The 23,745-nt window shown below is 38.2% G+C and overlaps 1 protein-coding gene across 1 annotated transcript; it reads left to right on the top strand.

Moving 5' to 3' along the window:
- The first annotated feature begins 305 nt into the window (after positions 1–305).
- sf3a3 (splicing factor 3a, subunit 3) lies at positions 306–22,358 on the top strand. Its single transcript, XM_080735085.1, has 17 exons — positions 306–526; positions 3,082–3,129; positions 3,639–3,691; positions 5,256–5,361; positions 5,877–5,949; positions 6,653–6,744; positions 7,903–7,985; positions 9,411–9,549; positions 10,951–11,019; positions 13,032–13,099; positions 14,235–14,342; positions 15,397–15,466; positions 17,212–17,376; positions 18,092–18,202; positions 19,973–20,063; positions 21,245–21,300; positions 21,836–22,358. Exons 1-17 carry the CDS (start codon positions 431–433, stop codon positions 21,911–21,913), a joined length of 1,506 nt encoding a protein of 501 aa, XP_080591211.1. The 5' UTR covers positions 306–430; the 3' UTR covers positions 21,914–22,358.
- Positions 22,359–23,745: the final 1,387 nt, after the last annotated feature.

The following is a 23,745-nucleotide window of genomic DNA, read 5'->3' as shown; positions in this document are numbered from 1 at the left end:
ATTGTCCGGAGGGATGGCCGTGCTGTGATTGGTCAGTCTGATGTCCAATCACAACACTGTGATAAAACGTTCGTTTTAAATTAATAAAATACATTTGAAGCGTTTAGATTTATTTATCTATCAAACATAGACCATATTATGAAACACCTTTTATTATAACTGTTAGTTTTAAACTTATAGATCATTTATTTATTCAGCTATTTATCAGTGCGTAAAAGAGCAGTTGTCATAGCAACCAACCAAACAACCAATCCCAGTGCGTCTGCTCCCTCCAGGCTATGGGAACCAGCCAGCTCACATCACAACGTTGTTGCACCGTTGAAAACAACCGTTAGCGGCTAACTGCTAACTTCAGTTTAATTCACCTTCATTAAAAGCTTTATAAAGTTATAATTAAAGGGAAATAAAAGCTAGAGTTTGTGTGGTAACCATGGAAACCATTCTGGAGCAGCAGCGTCGCTACCACGAGGAGAAAGAGAGGCTAATGGATGCTAAAGCTAAAGAGATGCTACACAAGAAGAGCACGGTAATCTATGGGTTAGCATCATGCTAACGGTAGCTTCATTCATAATGTATTTAATATACAGTATAAACTAAAGAGATGCTACACAAAAAGAGCACGGTACTGTTAATGTATGGTTAGCATGATGATAACGGTAGCTTCATTCAGCCTGCTTGTTTTGGTGTATTTAATAATATAAACAGTTTCATTTATAATGTCCCAGAGGTCAGTTATTCTGTACTTATTTATTGTGAGAGGGTACAAAATGGACCCTTACAGCTCTGTGACTCTGAGAGTGTACAAATGGAACCAAATGGACCCTTACTGCTCTGTAACTCTGAGAGTGTACAAATGGAACCAAATGGACCCTTACAACTCTGTAACTCTGAGAGTGTACAAATGGAACCAAATGGACCCTTACAGCTCTGACTCTTGAGAGTGTACAAATGGAACCAAATGGACCCTTACAGCTCTGTAACTCTGAGAGTGTACAAATGGAACCAAATGGGGACTGTACTTATGTTCCCCAGGTTCTATGTTCCCCACTCACCCAAAATGCATAGGAAACATTCATTTCTAATTATTAATAACAACTCAAAACACCCAATAATGGGGAGAGATTATGAATACTAGTGGGACAGGGGGCACTAGGGACATCTGGACACCATACTTTTGTTAAGACTGGGCATCTGGATGAGTGGGCACCTGGACATCTGGGCCATAGGGACATGTGGGCATTTAGATGAGTGGGCACTTAGGAGTGGAGACATCTGGGTACCTGGTCACCTAAATTAGGATTGCCCATCATGTTTTCTGGTGGGGAACATACAGTAGATCCTTTTTTTGGTTGAGTGGGGAACATAGAACCTTTTTTTGGGGGAAGTGGGGAACATTGGGTGGACCCCACCAAATGGACCCATGGACCTGTAGTGTTATGGCCCATTTGGTTACATGTAGTCTCGCGTAGCCAGACAACTATTCCACAATCTCTGAATGCTATATAGAGTCTGGAACAGCAGCTCCCTAACGGCGAGTAATGGAAACGGGCATTACCGTTCAAGAACATATATTTTAAAATGTCATTTCTGCTAAGCAGCAAGCTAAACATGCTTATATGATTTTTATTTATATAATGATTAACGTGTGTGATGTGAGACTGAAACGGAAGTGACGAGGAGGCTTCACTTCCGCTTTATCTCGCACTCATCGTTTCTATTTCCCTTTACCAGACTGTATGCCGGGAGCATTTGGCCAAATCGCGGAGGCAACAGTCTGGCCACGCGAGACTAGGTTCCATGTGTACAAGGTTTAGTTCCCTGTCTGGATCAGCTATTTTCTGGTTAAAAGACTCTCTTGTGTACTTTAGGCTGAAAGTGCAGCTCAGGTGTTTTACTAAAGTATTATAAGTGGTTAATTAAACTGAATTCCTAATATCATCACAGTATTCTGAGACACCCTGGACTCACTGGCATCACAGAGTTTAAACCTCGAAAAGATCACAGAGATTCTGTGTGGGAAGACAAAACTATTCAGTGATTCTGAAGAGAACAGGAAGACTGGCTGTGATGTGATCTGGTCACTAATGGGACCGTATGAAAGTTGTTATGGTATTATCACCTTAATCAAAAGTTAACATCCATTTTCCTGGGGCGGAACATTTGCCAAAAAAAATAGACGATCTACAAGCTCACAATGCAATGTGAGTTGTGAGCTTGTAGATCTGGTATTTTCGGGCAAAGAGATTTGGTAGAGTGAAAAAAAGACTGTATCAAGTACTTTATTTCCAAGTCTAGAGGGTTTAAAAAGGGTACCAGATATCAGAGATGTGCAGCTTGGCAACTAAAAGGTGAATTGAGCCCAGTGCATGACGAAGGATAATTTCATGATAATGTAAATCTCCACAATATGATTATTGTGGGTGTTTTTGATAAATGATAACAACATTAACAATGACCACAACATCCCTAGTAGTCAGACTTGGGGGTAGGGGTGAGCGATATGGAAAAATATACAATATCACCATATTTTCCCAAGGTGTATCAAGATACACGATTTTATCACCATTCTTTTTCACTTTGGTTTTGATGGTTATTTTTCAAGTTACTTGACAAAAACTAGACTCTCTGGGTTCCTTTTGGGAGGTCTAAATTGAACTTTACAAGTATGTAACTCTGACAGAGTTAAGTTGAGACCTTGACATTTTAAAGTTTGAGAACTACTGATTTAGACCAAAACGCATGTTTAAATTGAATTCTGCAATGAATCTCTGTTTACAAGGCTTCCTTATCACGATATATATGATATCTCTGTTAGTATTGATGGATGCTTGGTTTAAGCCTACATAAAGTGCATTACTTGCTGTATTGATGGTTCAAGCCTACATAAAGTGCATTATTTACTGTATTGATGGTTCAAGCCTACATAAAGTGCATTATTTACTGTATTGATGGTTCAAGCCTACATAAAGTGCATTACTTACAGCAGTCCAAACTCTAAATGTGTGATGTTATTGCAATGTTTTATTATTTATATGATGCCATTGTTATGTTGTATTAAAATATGTTGTGTTTTATTTTCAGCTACGAGAGCAGATCAACTCTGACCATCGAACCCGAGCCATGTTGGATGTAAGCAGCAAACTGTCTATTATTTATTATGTAATAATAATGATGAATGTAAGCAGATTATTTAATATGTAGTAATAATGCAGAAATTAGCTTATTGAGACACACATGTACAACAATAGCAGATCTACACGTTCACAACACGTTGTCTTGCAACCTGTTGTGAGCTTGTAGATCTGCTATTTTTGGCAAATTGATTTGTGTAGAGTGAAATTAGAGCATCTCCAAATGCGCTCTTTGGAGTTCTCAAATTCTGCCCGACTGTACCCGACTGTACCCGACCGTACCCAACTCAACCCGAGGTTTTAGGGCCGGGTTGGGCCTCAAGCTCAATGAAAAAAGAACATATATTATTTGTATTATTTATATCACTTTTACTTTGTGATAGAGTTCTCAAATTCTTCACGAACCCAACTCTACCCGACCAGATTCTACTATGTTTAATTATACATATATATCCAGTATACTGTGTTTAAATCTAATCTAATTGTAAATGTATCCATTGTGTACAGAGATACATGGAAGTCAGCTCCAGTCTCAGAGACTCCTACGAAGACAAAGACGGGTGAGTGAGATATTTATGATTTACCCTTTAATAATACCCTATAACATAACATAACATATTATACTACCCTTATAATACCCTATAACATAACATATACTACCCTTATAATACCCTATAACATAACATATAATACCCTTATAATACCCTTTAACCCTTTATCATAACATATAATACCCTGGCTATAACCTTTTGTATTTGTACTCCCTGTTGCATTTAGAACTACAGGCTCACTCCCTAGCTTCCATTAGAACTACAGACTCACTCCCTAGCTTCCATTAGAACTACAGGCTCACTCCCTAGCTTCCATTAGAACTACAGACTCACTCCCTAGCTTCCATTAGAACTACAGACTCACTCCCTAGCTTCCATTAGAACTACAGACTCACTCCCTAGCTTCCATTAGAACTACAGACTCACTCCCTAGCTTCCATTAGAACTACAGACTCACTCCCTAGCTTCCATTAGAACTACAGACTCACTCCCTAGCTTCCATTAGAACTACAGGCTCACTCCCTAACTTCCATTAGAACTACAGACTCACTCCCTAGCTTCCATTAGAACTACAGACTCACTCCCTAGCTTCCATTAGAACTACAGACTCACTCCCTAGCTTCCATTAGAACTACAGACTCACTCCCTAGCTTCCATTAGAACTACAGACTCACTCCCTAGCTTCCATTAGAACTACAGACTCACTCCCTAGCTTCCACCGTGGACTGAAGACTCACCTCTTCAGACTCCACCTTAGACCAGTGTTTCTCAACCTTTTTTCTGCATGGACACACTTTTCATGTCTCAAGAATCCATGGTCACACCAACATAATACGGAGGTGTAAATATCCTCACTGTCGGGAAGAAACCTTGTATTTCACAAGTTTCAAATGTGTACGTTTCTTGGCAAAGTAAAGCCCTGCTTCATCATACAAGGCTGTCACTCAACTAGTTTAAATCATTTTTAAAATGATAAATACAATACTGGCTTTCAAGCAGTTTCAAGGGGCACACTTGACCCTTCTCAGGGGCACACCAAAGGTCCCCAGGACCAGTGGTTGAGAAACACTGCCTTAGCCCATAGCACTTACCATAGCACTCACCTACCTTCAATGACCATACGTGAAAGCTAGGTAGCCTTTTTTTTTTTTTTTTTTATGTAATGAGGTTTTACTGATTATGTGCTTGGTCTACCGATGTTCTTAGATTTCCTACTATCTCTTTCCTATTCATGTACTGATGCAAGAAGCTCTGCATTAAGATGCATGTACTGATTCATGTACTGATTACATGATGTATTGTTGCGTATTGTAAGAAGCTCTGCATTAAGAGCATCTGCTAAATACTTTATTTCACCAGGATGAGGAAGGAGGAGCTTAATGCCATCTCTGGACCCAACGAGTTCATAATGAATAATAATGAATAATAAGTAATAATAATTAATAGCTATAAATGTTTTATTTCAGGATGAGGAAGGAGGAGCTTAATGCCGTCTCTGGACCCAACGAGTTCATAATGAATAATAATGAATAATAATTAATAATAATTAATAGCTATAAATGTTTTATTTCAGGATGAGGAAGGAGGAGCTTAATGCCATCTCTGGACCCAACGAGTTTGCAGAATTCTACAACCGTCTGAAACACATCAAAGAGTTCCACAGGAAGCACCCTAACGAGGTAATTAATTATGTTAATGAGGTGTGATGTTATGTTATGTTATGTTCGTACTACAGTTGTTCTGATAACAATACCAATAGTCTGATGCTGCCTAAAGACTGTCTGTGATGTTCTGATATATCATTCATCACATATTTAGGGAACATATCGAATATATATATATATATATATATATATATATATATATATGTCAGTGGAGTTTGATGAGTTCTAGTTATGAACTATATTATGTTATAATATTATAATATTGTTCTGTCCATATATAGATATGTGTTCTATGTCCATATATAGATATGTGTTCTATGTCCATATATAGATATGTGTTCTATGTCCATATATAGATATATATATAGACATGTGTTCTATGTCCATATATAGATATATATATAGACATGTGTTCTATGTCCATATATAGATATGTGTTCTATGTCCATATATAGACATGTGTTCTATGTCCATATATAGATATGTGTTCTATGTCCATATATAGACATGTGTTCTATGTCCATATATAGATATGTGTGCCCATGTCGGTGGAGTTTGATGAGTTGGTGAAAGCCAGAGACAACCCCAGTGAAGAGGCTCAGAGTGAGTATTGATCATAATATTGATACATATTGATACATATTGATACAGTGAAGAGGCTCAGAGTAAGTATTGATAATAATAAATACATCATTGATAAAAACATAATACTATACAGTAAATACATCATAATTCATACGTATTGATGAATAAAGACTTGGAATTATTTTGGTGGTTCTCAACCCGTGGGTCCCAGATGATTAACTTAAAGTTAGGGTTAGGGTCATGTCGTTCCTTACTGGCCTTACAGTGTGGTAATGTTTAGTTTTTTACACCATTATAATGTTCTGGTTTTGATCATTAGATGAGGCTGGTGTGTGGATGTGTAAACTGATGTTTGTCCCCAACTATGAATAGTTTTATCAGATTAATCTGATGTCCGTCCCTCTGCATGTGACGGTTAGGGTTAGGGTCACATGCAGATGGACTGTGACGTCCATCTGCATGTGACGTGTTTCAACTGAGATGTTTGTTTAATGCAACATTCATTCATTTATTCACTACTTTGAACGTGAGACCTTCCCAGAATAAATATCTTTACTCTGTGTGTGTGTGTGTGTGTGTGTGTGTGTGTGTGTGTGTGTGTGTGTGTGTGTGTGTGTGTGTGTGTGTGTGTGTGTGTGTGTGTGTGTGTGTGTGTGTGTGTGTGTGTGTGTGTGTGTGTGTGTGTGCGTGCGTGCGTGTGTGTGTGTGTGTGTTTGTATAGACATGGTAGAGTTCAGTGATGAAGAAGGCTACGGTCGTTACCTTGACCTTCATGACTGTTACCTGAAGTTCACCAACCTGAAGGGAGCAGAGGTCAGTCACCTTTAACCTTTTGACCCCTAACCCTCCTTTACCTTTGACCTTTCACACTGTCAACAGAGTGATGTAATGCATACTAGTCCATACTGTGTGTTTGTAACTTTAACACACTGTCTATACCTACAGTAACACTGTCTATACAGTCCTACAGTAATCATTTCACATTTAGTTAGGGAAAGTTAGCCTCTAGCTACATCAATCTGGGAACTAAATCTAAATCAATAGCTTTCTTCACAAATGTGTTCTACTAGGTGTCTACTATCACCTCTGAACTTTGTCAAACCCAACTCCCTTGACATACTTTGTGGGAGCCAATCAAAGTTTTGGGTATCCCGAGTGCCTGGGATTAAAGGGGAAAAAATAAAAAATGGCCAATATGAACGTATGAGGTGTGTAATTATGGTATTTTGGGGCTGCTGAATCCATTCCAACCATTAGTTTTCAGTTAAAATGACTCCTTGGCCATAACATAGGCCACAGCTACTTATGTCTGTCCATGAGACATATACTATTTGCAATAAAAAAAAATTGGAGTAACAATACCCTAATTAGTTACACATCTCATACGTTCATATTGGCCATTTATTATTTTTCCCCCTTTAATCCCAGGCCCTGGGTATCCCGATACCCCCAACTTTGATTTGCTCCCACAAAGTATGTCAAGGGAGTTGGGTTTGACAAAGTTCAGAGGTGATAGTAGACACCTAGTAGAACACATTTGTGGAGAAAGCTAGTCATTTAGAGTTCCCAGATTGATGTAGCTAGAGGCTAACTTTCCCTTACTAATTGGCCAGACTAGCATAGAATACAGCAGAACTGCTATAAAATGAAGCATGGATCGTCACACACATTCAGTGTGTTCAAGAATCACACATTGAGACATGGTTTGAAATTACATTCAGTCTTGAGATTTGTTTGTTTGTTTGTTTGTTTGTTTCTTTCTTTCTTGAGATTCCTTTCTTTCTTTCTTTCTTTCTTTCTTTCTTTCTTTCTTTCTTTAACCCTGCAACCATGGAAGTGTTTTATAACCTGATGATGGCTGTGAAAGCAGCTTCATGTCAGTTTAATGTCTGCACTGTTAATGAGTCTACATCTGTCTTTATGTGTTTTAATAATTAGTAATTAGAATACATTTACTTTTACTCCTAACAGAAACTAGAGTACATCTCCTACCTGTCTTCATTCGACCAGCTGTTTGACATCTCTAAAGACAGGAAGAATGCAGAGTACAAGAAGTAAGTTTATCACATTACACCTCCACCCTTTACACCTCCACCCTTTACACCATCCATCCTTTACACCATCTCTAAAGACAGGAAGAACGCTGAGTACAAGAAGTAAGTTTATCACTTTACACCTCCACCCATCAGTTTACACCTCCACCCATCAGCAGGTTAAACCTCCACCCATCAGCAGGTTAAACCTCCACCCATCAGCAGGTTAAACCTCCACCCATCAATAAGCGATATTATCGTTTATCGTGATAAAAAACACTCAGGATAGTCGTATCATAGAGCTTTAATTTATCATGATATCGTCTTCCGTCTTGCACTGGGATCAATGCACCTTTTATTTGCAGAGCTGCATATGCGGTACTATTTAAACCCACTGTAATTGGTAAAAGGTACTTAAGATGCATACCACCCGTCTAGCAGATAATGAGCATAAAGATGCTCCATACAGCTGATGCCCTAACTTACATCTTCTCTGTGGCTTTTGTTTGCGTTTTTTGAAAAAGTTTTTTGAAAAAGAAAAAGTTTTTTGAAAAAAAAAAAGTTTTTGAAAAAAAAAGTTTTTTGAAAAAAAGTTTTTTGAAAAAAAAGTTTTTGAAAAAAAAAGTTTTTGAAAAAAAAAGTTTTTGAAAAAAAAGGCTTTTTGAAAAGTTTTGAAAAAAATTTTTTTTTTGACTCTGAAAAAAAAAACGGGAATCCGTGTGACGTCACACGGATCAACTCTCAGAACAGCACTGTTCTGAGAACCTGTGGAAAGCTTTTCATCTCTGTCTTCCCAAAACCAGAGAAAGACACAATGTACAGAAATAGGACTTTGTGAGGATAGAAGGTGCCAGTGGGACCCCAAAAAAAGGTTTTAAAATAGAAAAAGTGAAAATTCATGGTGTAGGTCCTTTAACCATGTTTAGGACTACATTAACCAGGTTTAGGACTACATTAATCAGGTTTAGGACTACATTAACCAGCTGTATTGTGTTCAGGTACTTGGAGATGTTACTGGAGTACCTCCAGAACTACATTAAGCAGGTTTAGGACTACATTAACCAGGTGTAATGTGTTCAGGTACTTGGAGATGTTGTTAGAGTACCTCCAGGACTACATTAACCAGGTTTAGGACTACATCAGGTTTAGGACTACATTAAGCCGGTTTAGGACTACATTAACCAGGTGTAATGTGTTCAGGTACTTGGAGATGTTGTTAGAGTACCTCCAGGACTACATTAACCATGTGTAATGTGTTCCAGGTACTTGGAGATGTTGTTAGAGTACCTCCAGGACTACATTAAGCAGGTTTAGGACTACATTAACCAGGTTTAGGACTACATTAACCAGGTTTAGGACTACACTAACCTTTAGGACTACATTAAGCAGGTTTAGGACTACATTAACCAGGTTTAGGACTACATTAACCAGCTGTAATGTGTTCAGGTACTTGGAGATGTTACTCGAGTACCTCCAGGATTACACAGACCGGGTGAAACCTCTTCTGGACCAGAACGAGCTCTACGGGAAAGTTCTGCTGGAGTTTGAGAAGAAATGGGACAACGGGACCTTTCCTGGCTGGCCGGTATGTTAGCATCTATATATCTATACATACATAACTATCATCATTATCTACATAACTATCATCATTATATATCTATACATACATAACTATCATCATTATCTATCTATACATACTATCATCATATCATTACATTATCTATACATACATAAATACATTACATACATCTACATAACATTCTGCTGGAGAAGAAATGGGACAACGGGACCTTTCCTGGCTGGCCGGTATGTTATCATCTATATATATATATCTATACATAACTATCATCATTATCTATCTATACATACTATCATCATATCATTACATTATCTATACATACATAAATACATTACGTACATCTACATAACATTCTGCTGGAGAAGAAATGGGACAACGGGACCTTCCCTGGCTGGCCGGTATGTTATCATCTATATATATATACATACATAACTATCATCATTATATATCTATACATACATAACTATCATCATTATATATCTATACATACATAACTATCATCATTATATATCTATACATACATAACTATCATCATTATCTATCTATATGTTGCAGCTACCGCGGGATGCGGTACCAAACAACAGGTATATGATAACCTGGAAAAAGGTGAAAATGGTTATAAAAGAAGTAGAGTCAGCAAACGTGTTCGCCGAGGTTCATGGCTGTGTTTATTCACAAATTCACACATTACAATAAATTCCCCCACTAACTTCTGCTGTACTGTCCTTTCACTTATACAATTATTTTACCCAGCATTTAATACTGTACTGTGGCTCTCTGTCTATCTGTCCATTTACTGTACATTCACCTTATACATCCATATTCATCCATTTCACATTTCCTTGTTCACAGAACCTTCAAATACATCAAAAACAATAACAATGCTCTGTCATCATCTTGATCCATTTTTATTCAAACAGAAACGCATATCCCATCTGTGTCAATCCCATTACATTAACACTTTCCAAATTCGTTTTGGTTATTAATTTCAGTGCATCAGAGTTAAAGTATAAAATAATCAAGTTCCCTCCACCTTGGGCCCTGGTAACTCAGTCCCACTTTCCCCCCCTTGTAACACCCCTGATGATGTCCAGTCTGTGACAGTCTGTATCAAACCTGCTAGATAGAAACGCTGGTGGAAGCTGTGGGCGCTGGAATGGTGCACTGATCTTCTTGCAGAGTCTTTCACACACAGAGAGTAAAACCTCTGCCAGCAAAGCCCCATCCTGCAGCAGATCGGTGGGTTTGGTTGGCGAGCGCCAAAAATGGTGGGCGACAGCTGCATGATCGGATCAACAAGTCAGGCAGTGTTTACCAGCCCTTAATCAGCCTGTTTTATCTGTTTTACAGAAAGAGACCAGCAGTGGTTTAATGTTTCCATGTGTTTTGTATATCTGTGTTTTACAGAAAGAGACCAGCAGTGCGTTGACACACGCCGGAGCTCACCTGGACCTTTCTGCCTTCTCCTCATGGGAGGTGAGAACTGATCTACAAACCCTCTAAAGATAAGATCTGATCTATAAACCCTCTAAATCTGATCTACAAACCCTCTAAAGATAAATCTGATCTACAAACCCTCTAAAGATAAATCTGATCTACAAACCCTCTAAAGATAAATCTGATCTACAAACCCTCTAAAGATAAGATCTGATCTACAAACCCTCTAAAGATACATCTGATCTACAAACCCTCTAAAGATAAATCTGATCTACAAACCCTCTAAAACAATGACCAAAACATGTTGGTCGACTGCCTTTTTTCACTGATGAATATATTAAACAAAAACTAAATGAAAACTAAGCTATGGTTACTTAAACCCAGACTAAATATGTTGACAATTCCGTCAGCAGATAAAAACTAGACTAAAATGTCAGGGAGGGACTGGTGGAGAAGAGATGCAGTTAGAACTAAAAGACAAGTCATTTATGTTGTAGATCTGCTATTCTCAGTGTATATAATCACACATTGTGATGTTGTAGATCTGCTATTCTCAGTGTATATAATCACACATTGTGATGTTGTAGATCTGCTATTCTCAGTGTATATAATCACACATTGTGATGTTGTAGATCTGCTATTCTCAGTGTATATAATCACACATTGTGATGCCATCAAGTCGTCGCCAACATGCATTTTTGTTGACAATGTCAACTGAAGATCTAATTAAAATCCTATGATATTTAGTACATTAAAACATTTCAGATGATATCAAATCAACCTTTATTTATGTTTAATTTAAATGTGCACATTGACAACAACCAGAGCTGACCAAAGATCTGAACAAATCAATAATACAGAAACAACACACAAAGAGGAGCTAAAAGGTGAGTTTTTAACAACGATGTAAAAACACCAACAGACTGTGCAGATCTAATGGGGAGGGGCAACATATTCCAGAGCCTTGGGCATAGGGTTTGTTTAAATCAGAACGATAAGAGGACAACGGATGAAATTTAGCTCTAAGCTAACTCCGGCTGGTTTACACTGAGATTTTTGTATGTTTGTATTTATTATGCAACATGTCAATGTCAATGTGTCCATTAACTGGTACTGTCCTGTCCAAATAAATAAATAAAGTAAAGTAAAGTTAAGGAATTTAAAAACAAATAAAAGAACCTGAAAATCTATTCTCAGTTTAACAGGGAGCAGTGTAATACAAGGGTAATACAGTATGTTCTGTGGTGCCGGCACCTCAAGTGGTTTTGTGGGGGATTTAGGGTTTTGCCGTGGCTATAAGTCTAAACTGGAAGAAGCTAGTTTTTATGACAGAGCTAATATGTTTATCACATTTAAAATCACTGTCCAAAATAAAACCTTTATTTCTGGCGGAGGAGCAGATGACTAAAATATGACTACAACTAAATACAAATGTGCTCTCAAACTGAACCAGATGGTCTGACTGATTCTCCTCTTCTCTCTTTATGTAACATAGTTTCTACAAGATGGCTTGACTGATTCTCCTCTTCTCTCTTTATGTAACATAGTTTCTACAAGATGGCTTGACTGATTCTCCTCTTCTCTCTTTATGTAACATAGTTTCTACAAGATGGCTTGACTGATTCTCCTCTTCTCTCTTTATGTAACATAGTTTCTACAAGATGGCTTGACTGATTCTCCTCTTCTCTCTTTATGTAACATAGTTTCTACAAGATGGCTTGACTGATTCTCCTCTTCTCTCTTTATGTAACATAGTTTCTACAAGATGGCTTGACTGATTCTCCTCTTCTCTCTTTATGTAACATAGTTTCTACAAGATGGCTTGACTGATTCTCCTCTTCTCTCTTTATGTAACATAGTTTCTACAAGATGGCTTGACTGATTCTCCTCTTCTCTCTTTATGTAACATAGTTTCTACAAGATGGCTTGACTGATTCTCCTCTTCTCTCTTTATGTAACATAGTTTCTACAAGATGGCTTGACTGATTCTATTCTCTTTCATAAAGGAACTGAACATAGTTTGACTGATTCTCTTCTTGTGTCTCTTAAAGGAACTGGCCTCTCTGGGTCTGGACAGACTGAAGTCAGCTCTGATGGCCCTGGGACTGAAATGTGGAGGGTGAGGACAATAACAATACTTAATACAAAGTATGTGTTTAATGTGTGTGTAATATTGTGTACATTAATACATGGATGTCTATGTATTAGTGTGTAGTTAATATTGTGTATATTAATACATGGGTGTTTATGTGTTTCAGGACTCTAGAAGAAAGAGCTCAGAGGTTGTTAGTGTGTAGTTAATATTGTGTACAGTATTTTCTGGACTATAAGGCGCACCTGACTATAAGGCGCACTGTCAATGAATGGTCTATTTTCAAACTGTTTTCATATATAAGGCGCACCTGACTATAAGGCGCACATAATAGACACTACCGTTGCGTTATGCATCAAACAGATGGAGCTGTGCTAAAGGGAATGTCAATGTCAATGAATGATCCATATATAAGGCGCACTGGACTATAAGGCGCACTGTAGTTTTTTGAGAAAATTAAAGGCTTTTAAGTGCGCCTTATAGTCCGGAAAATACGGTATATTAATACATGGTATGTGTTCTCAGGACTCTAGAAGAAAGAGCTCAGAGGTTGTTAGTGTGTAGTTAATAGTGTGTACATTAATACATGGGTGTTTATGTATTGGTGTGTAGTTAATATTGTGTATATTAATACATTGGTGTTTATGTGTTTCAGGACTCTAGAAGAAAGAGCTCAGAGGTTGTTAGTGTGTAGTTAATATTGTGTATATTAATACATGGATGTCTATGTGTTCTCAGGACTCTAGAAGAAAGAGCTCAGAGGTTGTTAGTGTGTAGTTAATATTGTGTACATTAATACATGGGTGTTTATGTATTGGTGTGTAGTTAATATTGTGTATATTAATACATTGGTGTTTATGTGTTTCAGGACTCTAGAAGAAAGAGCTCAGAGGTTGTTAGTGTGTAGTTAATATTGTGTACATTAATACATGGGTGTTTATGTATTGGTGTGTAGTTAATATTGTGTATATTAATACATTGGTGTTTATGTGTTTCAGGACTCTAGAAGAAAGAGCTCAGAGGTTGTTAGTGTGTAGTTAATATTGTGTATATTAATACATTGGTGTTTATGTGTTTCAGGACTCTAGAAGAAAGAGCTCAGAGGTTGTTAGTGTGTAGTTAATATTGTGTATATTAATACATTGGTGTTTATGTGTTTCAGGACTCTAGAAGAAAGAGCTCAGAGGTTGTTTTCCACCAAAGGAAAATCTCTAGAATCTCTGGATCCTTCTCTGTTCGCCAAGAACCCTAAATCTAAAGGACCAAAGAAGTACGTACCCCCTGTACCCCCTCTACCCTAACCCTGTACCCTAACCCTGTACCCTAACCCTGTACCCTAACCCTGTACCTCTGTACCCTAACCCTGTACCCTAACCCTATGTATTATACCATATAACCCTACCCCCTGTACCCTAACCCTGTACCCACCCTGTACCCTAACCCTGGATCCTTCTCTGTTCGCCAAGAACCCTAAATCTAAAGGACCAAAGAAGTATGTTTAATGTTTGTACTATCAAAACCTCGACCAGCTGTCCGTCACACGTCACACTTTTGCCCTGCTCATATCTACGCAAACCGTTGCCCCGATCCATGCCAAATTGTGCACACACACTCCTTGCCTGCCAAACCACAACCTCCACCCATCAATTCTCACATGGCCCTCTTCTAGCGCCACCATGAGGCCGATTCTTACAAAACACTTTTTTGGACACTGCTCCTACGAATTTTGCCCTAAAATCACGCAAATCGGTACACAGTATGTCTACACTCATGTCATCAACATGGATCTGTCCCATTTAGTGCCACCATCAGTCCCATTTTTTAAAACAAATTTTTGAACACTACTCCTACAGATTCTGCCCTAAAATCACGCTGCGACCTGACGGTCGCTTATCTCCCGATTAGGGAGTCCTACTGGTTATACCATATAACCTCCCAAGAAAACCCGAATCTAAAGGACCAAAGAAGTACATTCATATGTATTTATATTGTAATGACATGTCTGTAACTCAACAGTTAGTGTTTATAAGACAGTGAACAGTTCATTTGTCTATAACTGGCTGTTTTTGACACTTGATGCTTTGGCAGTTTTCTCATGCCAATAAAGCTCCTTTGAATTGAATTGTGTGTGTAATGAATGAAGTCTTTCTTCAGGGACACATAGAATATAGAGTATATAATAATATATATAATATATAATAAGTAGAGTAGAGTATATACATTCTCTATATGTATATACATATAGAGAATTAACTCTTTCCTCTCCTCTTCAGGGACAGGGTTAGGGTTAGGTTAATAAATTAACCCTTTCCTCTCTTCCTCAGAGACACGGAGCGCAACAAGGAAGTGGCTTTCCTGGAAGCTCAGGTGTACGAATATGTGGAGATACTGGGGGTGAGTTACCATGGCAACCAGTTAACCTAAACCCTAACCATAACTCTAACTAACCTACTGCTGTTAAACTGAGTATGTGGAGATACTGGGGGTGAGTTACCATGGCAACCAGTTAACCTAACCCTAACCATAACTCTAACTAACCTACTGCTGTTAGACTATGAGTATGTGGAGATACTGGGGGTGAGTTACCATGGCAACCAGTTAACCTAACCCTAACCATAACTCTAACTAACCTACTGCTGTTAGACTATGAGTATGTGGAGATACTGGGGGTGAGTTACCATGGCAACCAGTTAACCTAACCCTAACCATAACTCTAACTAACCTACTGCTATTAGACTATGAGTATGTGGAGATACTGGGGGTGAGTTACCATGGCAACCAGTTAACCTAACCATAACTCTAACTCTAACTAACCTACTGCTGTTAGACTATGAGTATGTGGAGATACTGGGGGTGAGTTACCATGGCAACCCCTGTTTATACTGCCTCTGTCTGAACCCTAATAACCCTAGACCTACTATACCTACTGCTGTTAAACTGAGTATGTGGAGATACTGGGGGTGAGTTACCATGGCAACCAGTTAACCTTAACCCTAACCTACAGCTGTTAAACTGTGAGTATGTGGAGATACTGGGGGTGAGTTAGAGGAAGCAGGCTGTATTTAACAGTATATATTATAGTTATTAACAGTATATTGTATATATTATATTTAAAGGAACAGCGACAGCTGACCCATGAGAACGTCCAGAGGAAGCAGGCTGTATTTAACAGTATATTATAGTTATTAACAGGTATATATTGTATATATTATAACAGTATATATTGTATATATTATATTTAAAGGAACAGCGACAGCTGACCCATGAGAACGTCCAGAGGAAGCAGGCTGTATTTAACAGTATATTATAGTTATTAACAGTATATTGTATGTATTATATTTATTTAAAGGAACAGAGACAGCTGACCCATGAGAACGTACAGAGGAAGCAGGCTGTATTTAACAGTATATTATATTTATTAACAGTATATTGTATGTATTATATTATATTTAAAGGAACAGCGACAGCTGACCCATGAGAACGTCCAGAGGAAGCAGGCTGTATTTAACAGTATATTATATTTATTAACAGTATATTGTATGTATTATATTTATTTAAAGGAACAGAGACAGTTAACTCATGAGAACGTACAGAGAAAACAGGCTGTATTTAACAGTATATATTGTATATATTGTAGTTATTAACAGTGTATTGTATGTATTATATTTATTTAAAGGAACAGCGACAGCTGACCCATGAGAACGTCCAGAGGAAGCAGGCTGTATTTAACAGTATAGTGTATATATTATAGTTATTAACAGTATAGTGTATATATTATAGTTATTAACAGTATAGTGTATATATTATAGTTATTAACAGTATAGTGTATATATTATAGTTATTAACAGTATAGTGTATATATTATAGTTATTAACAGTATAGTGTATATATTATAGTTATTAACAGTATAGTGTATATATTATAGTTATTAACAGTATAGTGTATATATTATAGTTATTAACAGTATAGTGTATATATTATAGTTATTAACAGTATATTGTATATGTTATATGTATTTAAAGGAACAGAGACAGCTCACCCATGAGAACGTCCAGAGGAAGCAGGCTGTATTTAACAGTATATATTGTATATATTGTAGTTATTAACAGTGTATTGTATGTATTATATTATATTTAAAGGAACAGCGACAGCTCACCCATGAGAACGTCCAGAGAAAGCAGGCCAGGACAGGAGAGGAACGTGAAGAGGAGGAAGAGGAGCAGATCTCTGAGAGTGAGAGTGAAGATGAAGACAATGAGATCATTTACAACCCCAAGAACCTTCCCTTAGGATGGGATGGAAAGGTAACAATAAAACCCTAAACCTACCCATTAACCCTGACCCTAATACCTCTACCAACACCACTATGTGAAGATGAAGACAATGAGATCATTTACAACCCCAAGAACCTTCCCTTAGGATGGGATGGAAAGGTAACAATAACACCCTAATAACCCTAACCCCCACAGTACCACCAACACCACTATGTTAAGATGAAGACAATGAGATCATTTATAACCCTAAGAACCTTCCCTTAGGATGGGATGGAAAGGTAATGTTTACACCCCTAGATGAAGACATCTCCTGCCTCTGTTCTGTTCTGGGACAGCATGGCAGACACATTATAGTGATTATTTAGTCAAACCTTTCATTGGTTCAACATTTATAAAACACACAGAGACTGACACCTGACCCTGTGTGTCTGTGACTCATTCATTAACAATACTTAATAATTAATGAAGCATTCTATCTGTAACTAAAGCTCGATGGACCTCCTCTTTGTCATTTTGACAACACTTTGGTATCGCGACACGTCGGTCCTTCCAGAGCAATGAACTGAGCTTTAAATGGTTAACCAACTGAACCCCAGACTGCCTATTGGAGGGTACATTCTCCACAACATAACTGATTATAAAGAGATGAAGAGAGCTGTGAACGTATGGTTCTATAAAACGGATAATGAATATTAAACTATTAAAAGTTGTGTAAGACTTTAACCCCTTGTTGTGTGTGTTTCAGCCCATTCCTTACTGGCTCTACAAACTGCATGGTCTGAACATCAACTACAACTGTGAGATCTGTGGAAATTACACTTACAGAGGACCCAAGGCCTTCCAGAGACACTTTGCTGTATGTATATAGATCTGTTATTATGTTTATAGATCTGTTATTATATATAAACTACACTTACACTATGCATATAGATCTGTTATTATATATAAACTACACTTACAGTATGTATATAGATCTGTTATTATATATAAACTACACTTACAGTATGTATATAGATCTATTATATATAAACTACACTTACACTATGTATATAGATCTGTTATTATATATAAACTACACTTACAGTATGTATATAGATCTATTATATATAAACTACACTTACACTATGTATATAGATCTGTTATTATATATAAACTACACTTACAGTACGTATATAGATCTGTTATTATATATAAACTACACTTACAGTATGTATATAGATCTGTTATTATTATAGATCTGTTATATATAAACTACACTTACAGTATGTATATAGATCTGTTATTATATATAAACTACACTTACAGTATGTATATAGATCTGTTATTATTATAGATCTGTTATTATTATAGATCTGTTATTATATATAAACTACACTTACAGAGGACCTAAGGCCTTCCAGAGGCACTTTGCTGTATGTATATAGATCTGTTATATATAAACTACACTTACAGTATGTTTATAGATCTGTTATTAGATATATATATATATATATATATATATATATATATATATATATATATATATAACCTACACTTACAGAGGACCCAAGGCCTTCCAGAGACACTTTGCAGTATGTTTATAGATCTGTTATTATGTTTATAGATCTGTTATTATGTTCTGCTGACAATTGATTATTACCTAGAATGTTGTGACACTGAAAGCCTTGCGTGGATTATTGCTTTTCTAAAACGGTTACAATATGGCAACATGAAAAATCATAGACATGTACCAATTAAAACTGTTCTATTTCACTAATAATACACTATAAGGTCTGCTCTGCAAGAAAGTAGTCCCCAGCTACAAGAAAGTAGTTCCCAGCCTTTTGCCAACAACACAGGTGCAGATCATTGGTGCACTGTTGAACACTGTGGAAAGAAATAACACACCTGGGTTTGATATAAACTGATTAAAGGTGTGGGTTATAGTCTCACATACCACAGTAATTAAAGGGAAACCAGCCAATCAGAATCAAAGAATGGAACTAGCCGTTTTAGAAACTAATATATGTTTCTGTGTGGTTTTGTGTTACTAGAAGTGGCGTCATGCACATGGCATGTAGAGGGTGTTACACTAACTTATGTTTCTCTATATATTTCTGTGCCTCTAGGAGTGGCGTCATGCACATGGCATGTAGAGGGTGTTACACTAACATATGTTTCTCTATATGTTTCTGTGCCTCTAGGAGTGGCGTCATGCACATGGCATGTAGAGGTGCTACACTAACATATGTTTCTCTATATGTTTCTGTGCCTCTAGGAGTGGCGTCATGCACATGGCATGTAGAGGTGTTACACTAACATATGTTTCTCTATATATTTCTGTGCCTCTAGGAGTGGCGTCATGCACATGGCATGTAGAGGTGTTACACTAACATATGTTTCTGTGTGGTATTGTGTTACCAGGAGTGGCGTCATGCACATGGCATGTAGAGGATGTTACACTAACATATGTTTCTGTGTGGTATTGTGTTACTAGAAGTGGCGTCATGCACATGGCATGTAGAGGATGTTACACTAACATATGTTTCTCTATATATTTCTGTGCCTCTAGGAGTGGCGTCATGCACATGGCATGTAGAGGGTGTTACACTAACATATGTTTCTCTATATATTTCTGTGCCTCTAGGAATGGCGTCATGCACATGGCATGCGCTGCCTGGGCATTCCCAACACCGCCCACTTCGCCAACGTCACGCAGATCGAAGACGCCGTTTCTCGTAAGTATTTTCTCACATGTAACAGCAGCACACAAGACAAACACACTGCACCACGTTATGCTGTCTACACAAGCGTAATTTGATAGGTTTTTCGGTTTTAAAAACCCAAGGGCCCCCCCTAGTGGCGAAAATAAAATTCTTTTTTAATAGGCCTAAATAAAAATATACGCCCAATGCGCCCATATCTACATAAATTCATAAATTCATACTAGGATATTATATGTATTTAGTAATTTCCAATATATTAGGGGTAATCATTGTAGTTTGCGCTTAAATCGTGCAAAGACAACAGACCCGGGCCCCTTTGATCAGGGCCCCCTTGATCCGAAAACCCATGGGGAATAATAATACTAACAGAAGCACACATCAAGGACTCTTACAGACAAACACACTGCACTACGTTATGCTGTCTAACATACTAACAGAAGCACACATCAAGGACTCTTACAGACAAACACACTGCACTACGTTATGCTGTCTAACATACTAACAGAAGCACACATCAAGGACTCTTACAGACAAACACACTGCACTACGTTATGCTGTCTAACATACTAACAGAAGCACACATCAAGGACTCTTACAGACAAACACACTGCACCAGGTTATGCTGTCCCATCTGCCGCCAGATCAGCCTTTGCTCGTGGAGGTTTTGCTGGATGTGTGTGCAAGGCTCTGCGAGAAGATCTGGCCTCCATGATAACACTCGGCGATCCCTTCCCAAGTCTTTCTAGACGTCTAGCAGGCTTGATATTTGGCTCTGTCACAGCAGTCCACCCAGAGAAAAAGTGCGCTCTCTCTATGTGTCTGTGTGCGTGCGTGTGCGGGCGCGCACAGAGAGAGACAGAATGAGAATGATTTGCGTCCTGCCTCGCTGCACGCAGCCTTTCACGTTTTCAACAGTAAAAACAGATGTTGGCTGCTGTATACAGTATGTCAGTGGTACTGTATACAGTATGTCAGTGGTACTGTATACAGTATGTCAGTGGTTGTCAGTGGTACTGTGTATGTCTTGGGTCCTGGTGAAATATCTGGCAGTGTGTGATCCTTGTCGGTGATAAATCGCATATAACATGAATTGAGAATGTTTTGCTGTTTAACTGAAGGTAACACCAGGTGTTTGTTTTGTCTTGTTTGTATCGTTCCAGTCTAATGTGAGGTATTTGTTTGTATCGTTCCAGTTTGGGCCAAACTGAAGTCTCAGAAAGCATCAGAGAGATGGCAGCCTGACACTGAGGTATACCTTCATCATCATCTTCATCACTGCATGAACACACACACACACACACACACACACACACACACACACACACACACACACACACACACACACACACACACAGAACACACACAGAACACACAAGATCTGCTGTTTTCACTAGTTTTGTGCGACAGTCTTGTATGATGAAGCAGGGCTTTGCTTTACCAAAAGACGTACACATTTGAAACTTGGAGATACAAGGTTTCTGCCTGACAGTGATGATATTTTAGTGATTATGTTGTAAGGAAAACGTTGAGATAGCAGCCATTTTGGTTAGAACTGACTGAAAATAACTTTGTACTTCAAGTTTAAAATGATACTAAATATTTTGTGTGTGTGTGTGTGTGTGTGTGTGTGTGTGTGTGTGTGTGTGTGTGTGTGTGTGTGTGTGTGTGTGTGTGTGTGTGTGTGTGTGTGTGTGTGTGTGTGTGTGTGTGTGTGTGTGTGTGTGTGTGTGTGTGTGTTTGTGTGGTATGTGTGTGTGTGTGTGTGTGTGTGTGTGTGTGTGTAGGAGGAGTACGAAGACTCCATTGGAAATGTGGTGAACAAGAAGACCTATGAAGATCTGAAGAGGCAGGGCCTTTTGTAGATCTGTGAAAAAGACCAGGCCTTTTGTAGATCAGTGGAGCCCCCTACTGGCCCAGTAGGGTATTGGAAGTGTCCAAAAATAATTGGCAAAACATTTAATATTTTAATGATCTGTGATTTCTTCAGGCAGAATCCATCCTCATTGATGTTGAAAAACCTCCCAACTCCACTGAATAGCAGATCTACAAGCTCAGACCGCACAGTGAGCTTGTACATTTGCTGTTTAAAAACATTGTGACAATTTGAGCAAGACTTTGAATATATTTTTGACCCGATTCTATAAATGCCTTCTTCTAAATCAGTGGTTGTGAAACCTTTTCACGTCAAGGACCCCCAGAATGACCTGCATTTGGCCGCGGACCCCCGTCTAAAAATATGTTGTTCTAGAGACCACCCCAGAATAAAAGATATTTCAGTTACAAATGTTCGCTTTAAACATTTTCAAAAACAGCAGATCTACAAGTTCGCAGCAGCTCTCGGTACCGTGCTGTGAGCTTGTAGATCTGCTGTTTTTCAATAGCTAAAGTATAAAATAATGAATTGATGGGTAAAGAAAGGTTTAGTGGTCAGATGAGGGGTCCACGGACCACCGATGTAAATATAAGACCAGATGTCAGTTTAAACCCTAAAACCTTCCTAACTGCGTCCATTCGTTCATCCTGATATTTTGGTTAGTTTTTTATCTCATTTCCATGTGAACTTCTTTATCTTTTGTTATTTGTAAACGATGTGCTTTCTGCAGCCCGTCTTCTTTGATATCTGTGGTGATAAAAGTTGCTTTGATGATTCTAATAAAAACAGGAATACTTTTTGTCAAACGTTGGTTTGTCTTTCATTGCTGTTATCAGGTCTGTTCTAAGGTCTAACCCTAACCCACAGGTCTGTTCTAAGGTCTAACCCGAACCCACAGGTCTGGTGTGGGTTTTAAATCCATCTCATGTAAAATGCTAAACTCCTGCTTCAAAGCTCTTAAAAATACTTCTTAAATTGGATTTGTACTTTTATGAATACATTACATACAGTAGCCTGCTTATTGCGACCGTCAGGTCGCAGTTTAGTATCAAAACCTCCACCGTCCGTCCGTCCGTCGGTCACACGTCACACCTTTGCCCTGCTCATATCTCCGCATCAGTATGACATCACACTGCTTGGTGTGTGCCGTCAGGGTCATTTGTGTACGGTGTGATGTCATACTGATGTCAGCAGTGTGATGTCATACTGATGTCAGCAGCTATGTCTCTATATATGGAGTTATATGTTGTTCGTGTCCAAATATGGGGCTTGTGAGGTCAGACTTAGTGAGATTCGTCGGTTATCTCCATATATGGAGGGAGAACCAGCTTATGAGCCGATGAGTTGTGTCAGAGTCGAGATCCTGCTTGCATCTAATCTGTCGGTAGATAATGCCGGTCTTATATAAGGGTCATTTGTGTACGGTGTGATGTCATACTGATGTCAGCAGTGTGATGTCATACTGATGTCAGCAGCTATGTCTCTATATATGGAATTATATGTTGTTCGTGTCCAAATATGGGGCTTGTGAGGTCAGACTTAGTGAGATTCGTCGGTTATCTCCATATATGGAGGGATGTGTTGGTTATCTCCATATCTGGAGATTCAACCTTCAACGATTTTGACATCTTGTTACTAATCTGTCGGTAGATAATGCCGGTCTTATATAAGGGTCATTTGTGTACGTGTGATGTCATACTGATGTCAGCAGTGTGACAGGAGATAAGCGACCAACGGTCGCTTATCTCCCGATTAGGGAGTCTTACTGGTTAAAATATACATACAGTAGCCTGCTTATTAAAAGGACCCCTAGCTAATAAG

Source organism: Nannobrachium achirus, assembly GCF_963921795.1.
Source record: "Nannobrachium achirus genome assembly, chromosome: 10".
NCBI lineage: Eukaryota > Metazoa > Chordata > Actinopteri > Myctophiformes > Myctophidae > Nannobrachium > Nannobrachium achirus.
The sequence above is the reverse complement of the archived record's forward strand: the minus strand, read 5'-3'. Positions and strand labels throughout refer to the sequence as shown.

What these genes read in the sequence shown, in the direction of transcription:
- sf3a3 (XM_080735085.1), top strand. Translation starts at nt 431, where the DNA reads ATGGAAACCATTCTGGAGCAGCAGCGTCGCTACCACGAGGAGAAAGAG. An exon ending in CCAACCTGAAGGGAGCAGAG is followed by an intron (nt 6,745 to 7,902) that starts GTCAGTCACCTT and finishes TACTCCTAACAG; the next exon opens with AAACTAGAGTACATCTCCTA. An exon ending in CCTTCCAGAGACACTTTGCT is followed by an intron (nt 18,203 to 19,972) that starts GTATGTATATAG and finishes CTGTGCCTCTAG; the next exon opens with GAATGGCGTCATGCACATGG.